The 7,963-nt window shown below is 37.0% G+C and overlaps 1 protein-coding gene across 2 annotated transcripts in view; it reads left to right on the top strand.

The window, feature by feature from the left end:
- Positions 1 to 7,674, top strand: part of traf3 (TNF receptor-associated factor 3) — a 16,119-nt gene extending 8,445 nt beyond the window's left edge. Inside the window, exons 2-11 of one of the 2 annotated variants that reach the window (XM_079853826.1) lie at positions 703 to 959; positions 2,047 to 2,098; positions 2,271 to 2,375; positions 2,605 to 2,769; positions 3,193 to 3,273; positions 3,730 to 3,804; positions 4,387 to 4,479; positions 4,777 to 4,917; positions 5,669 to 5,852; positions 5,948 to 7,674. In XM_079853826.1, the coding sequence (XP_079709952.1) occupies positions 706 to 959; positions 2,047 to 2,098; positions 2,271 to 2,375; positions 2,605 to 2,769; positions 3,193 to 3,273; positions 3,730 to 3,804; positions 4,387 to 4,479; positions 4,777 to 4,917; positions 5,669 to 5,852; positions 5,948 to 6,519 (1,722 nt within the window). In that variant the 5' untranslated portion in view covers positions 703 to 705 and the 3' untranslated portion in view covers positions 6,520 to 7,674. The remainder of the gene's footprint in view (positions 1 to 702; positions 960 to 2,046; positions 2,099 to 2,270; positions 2,376 to 2,604; positions 2,770 to 3,192; positions 3,274 to 3,729; positions 3,805 to 4,386; positions 4,480 to 4,776; positions 4,918 to 5,668; positions 5,853 to 5,947) is intronic. The other variant, XM_079853827.1, reaches the window with a different exon arrangement.
- The last annotated feature ends 289 nt before the right edge of the window (positions 7,675 to 7,963 follow it).

Raw genomic sequence — 7,963 nt, 5'->3', positions numbered from 1 at the left:
CTCCAACCCAGCTCATACATTTCTCTCCCTTTCACCCACATATATACACATTTTTTTAAAGTTAATTTACATTTGTCTGCAAAGCTAATTTCAAGCATTTGAAATGTCCCCAGCTAATGTGATGAACTACATTGATGGTTCTTCTACTAGGACACCTGTATGAGCTTGAGAGGAACTGACTCATTCATCCACTAAAATCACCTTGGGACCAGTAAAAGTAATTACAAGAGTGAAGTTAGACAACTGAAAGTCAAGCATCATTTGTTTGCAGATGTCACTTGGCTTGATATATAGTTGACATTTTAAGTGCTTCTTAAGTGTCCAAATGCTTTTGGGGGCCTCAGGTGGTCGCACCTTAAATCCATCAAACTCTTCTGAATCAATAAGATCGGAACAGTATTCCTACTAAACACTTAACAGCACTTGTGTTCTTGAACAATGGTAGCGAAGCGGCCACAAATTGGTGTTTGACAAGGGGGTCTGGACCCAATCAGACAACAGCCTATTCCGTGTTAGTTTCAATAATGTTTCCCAGACAATACAGAATTCCTGACAGCTTCAATCTGGACAAGAAAGGAATTTAATGTGCCAAAGATGACAGCAGACTATAATTTTTTGTCTGTTTGGATACGTAGTAGTAAATTTTCTCATGTACATGTCATGGGTGTGGAGTTAGACCCTAATCTGTTTGTTTCTCTTCAGGTCATGTCCGCAGGGCGTAATGTGGAACAGCAGATTGCCCTGCAGCAGCGTCCGCCATCTCTTGCTATGTCCTCCATGGCCCAGCGGCCCAGGCCCGAGCCGGGCTTCTTGCCCCTGCACGGAGGCTTCAGGGACCGTTTTGTCATGACACCTGAGCCCAAGTATTGCTGTGAGGCCTGCAGGCTAGTGCTCTGTATACCTCGGCAAACTGAGTGCGGACATCGCTTCTGCGAGAGCTGCATCACAGACCTGCTCAGGTGAGCGAGGGTTCATTAGTGAGGTTCATACGAATGCTCTGCTGTAATAATAAGAAAGCTATCGCAAGCCTAAGAAAAATCCAAGCAATTTCAGATCATTCATTTCCAACATATTTCCTGTTCAGATATATTCTTTATTTGGATTGCATTTACACCTTCCATTTCAGTGTGTCTCGGACGATATAGATAGGACTTACCTGCACGAAATGGAAAATGGCACTTTTTTTGCATTGGAGTTTGTTTTTACCGAAACATTTCTGTCAGTTATTCTAGATGTGTGATGATGTGTTATTTAAAGTGATTTAAAGAGGACGTCGTGTGATTTATTGAGAGAGAAACAAGATATTGTAAGTGTAGTTCAGTGGAATGATTCTTGAGAGGTCATGTGACAAATCAGATGCCAAAATTGCAAGGTTATTTTCACATTGTGTGAGCAGAATACATCCCTTGCCTCCTCCAAATGTTATTTCAGTAATTCAGATCACACCACAATGTTTATTGGGTGTATTTACACTTGGCTTTTACTATGGTATAGTAATTTTAGATAGTGATCCGATCATACTGAACATGCACGTAAATGCCAGGTGTCAGTGTTGCTAAATATGATCTTAATTAGGGGATCTCCACCAGAAAACTTCCAAGATAACAAATGATTTAAAATAAGACAAACATTAAATTCAGCTAAAAAAAGACAAAAATCAAGATATTTCTTATTTTAGTTCACCCCCTCAACAACTGATTTTTTTTCCTTTGAAGAACCATGGTTTCTACTGTCTTGAAAAACCTGAATAGATTAGGTAACCTTATTTTTAAAGTGAAGCTTTAGACCTGCAAGTCATATAAATTAATACAATTATAAATCAAAATTTTATATATATATATTTTCAAACAGTTTTTATCCTTAATACTAATCCAGTAAATCACAAACAACTGGAAAGTCATGGGACGAATATTGTTCTGGACAATAGGGGGGCTAAATAGCATTGCGAAGTAATCTTGGGGTGTTCCTGGCATTTTTATTTCTGAATGTAGGTCATTATGGATACTATTTGCTTACAGTTGGATGTAACTTTTTTTTTTTCACCAGTAAGCCTAACCCAGTGTGTCCAGCTGATCTAGAACCACTCTTTGAAGATAAGGTAAGAAAGTGAAGCCAAAAACTACGAGGACACACCCACTCCGTTACATATTAAATCTCACTCTCACAGCTCCAAGTGAAAGTGATGTGGGCCATATAACAGGCAGCACTCAAAATATCTCTCTTATACAGGCCATGTAACAGATATCTGTTTGTTTTTCATTTGATCTCAGATATTCCGGGATGTTTGCTGCAATAGGGAAATTATGGCTCTGAAGGTCTACTGCCGAAGTGAGAAAAATGGATGTAAAGAACAAATGAGTTTACAGCGGGTCACGGTAAGTCATATGATTCTTAGACACAATAGTCTACATATTGTATGGTAAATTCCTCCCGACTAGAACCTGCCTCGAGCGCAGAGAAATGTGAGACTGGACTTTTTATAAGTGCGAGAATGGGGAGTCTAGCTTTATTTATAGTTTAAGCGCCATGAAAGTTATGTTTATGTAGAGACTTTTAGGCAAAGTTAGGCCACAGAATTCAGATTGGTCTCTCTCTTTTAAACAGGACCACTTGGAAGTTTGTCCGTACTATGAGGTGCCGTGCCCCTTGGGAAAATGTAAGGAGAAGATGATGAGGAAAGACATGCCTGAGCATTTGAGCCGCAAATGCAAACACAGAGAGATCACCTGTGAATTCTGCAATCACAAGATGGCCCTCACTGAGTTACAGGTAACGCACATTGCCCAAAATACCCCAGTTCCCATAAAAAGGACCTGAAATCTAATGGAAAGTACTTAAAAATTCATGAGATCTTTTTTCGGTTGTCATTGAGTTTTTTTCCTGGATTGTAATTAGTGGACATCTCAGTTCCTCTATGAGAAGTATTCCCCTTGTGTTCTGTCATTAATGTCCCATGACCTTTAAGTTTCACATTTGTACAAGGAACTTTGGGGGAATCTCCCGTTATGTTGACTGTCATTTAGAGAATGATTGATGTGAGTTTTCACTTCAAGAATGCTTTCTGTTTTTCCGCCTGGTTAATCCTGTCATTATTACTCCACTTTAATCATGAGCATCTTGAATCTTGAAAGTGTGCAGCATACAGTATATATTTTTAGCGCATTTCAGTCTAACAGTCGTCTCTCTTTACAGAAACACAAAGAAACAGTCTGTCCTGCATTTCCTGTAGCATGCCCTAATCACTGCTCGTTTTCTTCCATTCTAAGAAGTGAGGTAGGCTTGGAGTGCACTGAGCATTACTTTTGATTTACTAACGTGTGTGTGTGTGTTTGTTTGTTTTTAAAAGCATGAAAAATGATGGTAACATTTTACAGTAAAGGTCTCAATTGTTAACATGAATTAATGCATAACTAACATGAACTAATAATGAACAATACTTATTTTTAGCCTTTGTTAATGTTAGTTTATGAAAATGTTTATATTCATGTTAGTTCCCAGTGCATTAACTAAAGTTAAAAAATACAACATTTGATCTTAGTAAATGTTGAGATTAACGTTAGCTAAGATTAATAAATGCGGTAGAAGTGTTGTCCGTTGTTAGTTCGTGCAAAGTAATGTTGTTAACAAATGAAACCTTATTGTAATGCTACCAAAATTATTTGAGTTGTAAATGAATGGTGAAGGCAGATGAATTGTGATGTATTTATAAAATGAATTTGTCTCCTATAGCTGTCCAGTCACCAGCATGACTGTCCAATGGCCCAGGTGACCTGCTCCTTCATTCGCTACGGTTGCACCTTTAAGGTGACTTTCAGTCTCTGTTACTTGACCATTGACCAGATATTGGTATTATATGACATTCGAAATGTAATAACACTAGCAGTACTGTAGTACTTCAATTTTGATAAAATCTTAATTTGCTTTGAAATGTAAAGTGTGTGTGTGTGTGTGAGAGAGAGGGAGATATATGTGTGTGTGTGTGTGTGTGTGTGTGTGTGTATATATGTATAAATATGTATATATATGTATATGTATATGTGTATATATATGTATAAATATATATGTATATATATATATATATATATAGTGTGTGTGTATATATATAAATATGTATATATATGTATATGTGTATATATGTATAAATATGTATATATATATATATATAATATATTTATATATGTATATATATATATATATATATATATATATATATATATATATATATACACACTCAATTTTTTTTTTTTAGATTAAACTAAGAATTTAATATTCAGTATATTATTATTGTTATTATGTTGTTATATAAGTCATCATTTATATCTGAAATTGTTGTAGTTTTTTTTCTTTGCAGTCTAGACTAATAATATGGTTGTAATTATTTTAAAGGGGCTGAATCAAGAGATGAGAGAACATGAGTCCAGTTTTGCATCTGAGCACCTGAGAATGATGACAGTCAGGAACACCACACTAGAGGCCAAGGTATAACAATCAACGCAGATTTCATAAACTTTATATTCAATTTGATATATATCAAATTTAAAAATTATAAAATTATAATTCAAAATTATAATTAAAAAAAAAATATATATATATATATATATATATGCACTTTTTTTTTTATTAGTATGTAAATTCTATATTTATATTTATAGTTACAATGTTTAACATATCAGAAATCTTTTAATAACATCAGTTTCCGGTGTGAAAATGAATATGCTTTTTCCTGTTCATATTTCCATCATGCATGCATATACACTAATTAATCTCTCTGTGTAGGTCGAGGACATTAAGAGCGAGCTGATGGAGCGCTATAAAGTTCTGCCCAGCCTCAGCAGTCGTCTTGCGGAGGTAGAAACGCAGTATGAGGAGATGAGAGAAAAGATCAGGCAGCTGGAGCAGAAGCTAGTCAGCATGCAGGTGAGAGCCGTCACCAAGTAGTGGTTTTATTTTCTTTTGAGTCATTTGGTGAAGATAAAAATAACCTACTTTGTATAAAGTGAAGCAAGTCTGCTGTACTGTGCAATACCTCTGTCTGACACATGCTTTTATAATTCAGTGCCTTTGCTTTATAACATGTCTTCTACAGGAGACCACACTGAAAATACAGGATTCAAAATGTAATTTAAACCTGAAAATAATTCAAGTTTAGGATTTTGAACAATTAAAGAAACATTACAAATAAGAAACATTTAAGATTTCTATGTCAATAATTAAATTAGTGAATATATGACATTTATAAAAAATGTACTGTTTTTAAGATTAATAACAATAAATATTTGAGTATATTCGATTGATTTCAGAAGGATCATGTGATACTGAAAACTGCTGAAAATTCAGCTTTGCCATCACAGGAATAAATTACATTTTAAAATGAAAATGGAAGCATTTTATTTTAAATTCTAATAACATTTCACAATATTACTACAACTCTAAACTTTTGAATGGTAGTGTATGTACAATGTAAATTGTATACAATTCATTCAATATGTATACATTGCAGTTAGGTTATTATTGCTATTTTCATGTGCAAAATAAGCGCATTAAGATGTGACTTTTTTTCCAAACTTCTAATAAAAATACCTTAAAGTACCAGAAACCCGGCTATGACATTAGAACTTTTGGCGAAAACCCCCTTTTTAAACCGTTCTCTATGTGTTCATGTGTGTAGATGTTGATGAGCGCTCACTCAGAGAAACTGCTTGAGGTTGAGATGGAGCTGCGGGAGCTTCGGCCTCTGCGAGCTATGAGGGATGAGGTGGAGGCTCTGAGAGGGTCTGTGGAGAGCATGCGTACAGTTGTATCTTCTCTCGACTCGGGTCGTGTTGGTTCCAGTTCTGGTTCTCACACCCTGGGTAAGAATGCCTCAATATATATCCCTCAATTTTTTATCACAATATACCGCACAACATTGATGATTTCAGTTAACACTTTTCGACACTGTCATCAGGCTCCTTAGAGCAGCAGCTCTCACGTCACGATGACATGATGAGTGTCCATGACATCCGGCTGGCGGAGATGGACCTGAAGCTGCAGGTGCTAGAGACGGCCAGCTTCAATGGTACCCTCATCTGGAAGATCCGTGACTACAAAAGGCGGAAACAGGAAGCCGTGGCCTCCAAAACCCTCTCGCTCTACAGCCAGCCCTTCTACACGGGCTATTTCGGCTACAAGATGTGTGCCCGCGTTTATCTCAATGGGGATGGAATGGGAAAAGGCACACATCTCTCGCTCTTCTTCGTGGTCATGCGCGGGGAATATGACGCCTTGCTGCCTTGGCCATTTAAACAGAAAGTAACATTAATGCTAATGGACCAGGGGCCGGCACGGAAACACTTAGGTGATGCCTTCAAACCGGACCCCAGTAGCAGTAGCTTTCGCCGGCCCACTGGTGAAATGAACATCGCCTCAGGCTGTCCGCTCTTCGTGGCTCAGACTGTCCTGGAGAACGGAACCTACATCAAAGACGATACCATCTTCATCAAAGTGACTGTAGACACCTCTGACCTCCCGGACCCTTGAATCTTGCGTCTTCATTGGGTTCAGCTAATATCGAGTCACGCAGCCCTCCCAGCCAAGACTTCGCTTGAGGGAGGAAGAACCCAGGACGGACAGGTTTGGATTTATAACAGTCCGAGCCGTCAGCTTGTGCTCGTGCGTTGGTGCGCTCTTCGGGAAACAACAGTGCCTTGCTGGGCTTTTAGTTACAGCCTTTAAGAGGAGGTTTGAGCAAGTGAAATCTCCCATGTCAACCACATATAAGATGAAGTGAAGAGTAATACGTCAACTCTAATCAAGCAAGAGAATGTTAATGTCTCTGGATCTACAAGACAAGGAGAAATGGAAGCGAATGATGTGTTGGTTGACTAACATCCAGCCCAAAGTGAAACAAAAATCTGTTTACACTCGTCAATTGTGTTAGCCTTCAGTGAGTATGAATGCGTTTGAGGCTAAAAGTCATCTCTCAAATTGGTTTTTAAGTCTGCAAGGTAACCCTTCATCTTTGGTAATCATGACAAGTTTAGTATTTGGCGGTTTTTTAGGTGGTTTTGTACAATATGCAAATAAGTACTTGAGCTGACATCTGTTGTGTTGTGGTGGTGTTTTGAGAACAGTTAATATGGAGAGGAGTTTTGTGACTAGAAAGTCTTGTTGGTGAGGGCAGGGGTGGACGTGTTTCTGTGAATAGTAGATGTAAAGGACCTGACTATGGAGCATTCATGAAGGACTACATTGGCACTAAACAGTGAGCCTGCAAGGGTTCCATTGTCAAAAAGCAAAACCTCAGTTTTTATGCATGTAAAACCTATTCTTACATGACTTAACCTTCCCTGCGTTTACCACTTTGACACATTATTTTTTGTAATGTTCTAATTAATAGATGCTATGCATCAGAATCTATTGTCCTTTTGTGTTTTGTATTTTATTTTTTAAAACAGTCTGAAATAATGCCTTTATGCCTCCAGCCATGCTGCCAGAGACACATACAATAATCCAGATCATTTTTCATGGTAGGGATGGTTTTTGCACAAGTATTGTTTGAATGTGTAATATATGTATAAATATATCAATATAAAATTGTTGAAAAACATTCTGAATTCTGTTGTTATGGATGCGTCAAGTTGATATACAAGAGAACTGAAAAAGTGTTTTTCTTCTAAACTGATACTATTACATAAAATGTTTTATTTTTTTTTATTTTTTTTATGAAGTCTTATAATTGGTCTAGTGAGTGGGTTGCAATCATTGAGTGGAAAGCTCAAACAAAAGTTTCAATGGCAATACTGGTCCATAAAAAATTGTATAAATGTATTCATTATCAGAATTAATACCCGTAATACAATTTTAAATCCGTTTTTGCTGTTTCTGTAAAATGAAATGAGTGCCAGTAAGAAAATTACATAACATTACATTAGAGGTCTTAAGCAATAATTTACACCTGACTAATGACATTAAGAAATATTGA

This window comes from Squalius cephalus (genome assembly GCF_949319135.1).
Source record: "Squalius cephalus genome assembly, chromosome: 20".
NCBI lineage: Eukaryota > Metazoa > Chordata > Actinopteri > Cypriniformes > Leuciscidae > Squalius > Squalius cephalus.
The sequence above is the reverse complement of the archived record's forward strand: the minus strand, read 5'-3'. Positions and strand labels throughout refer to the sequence as shown.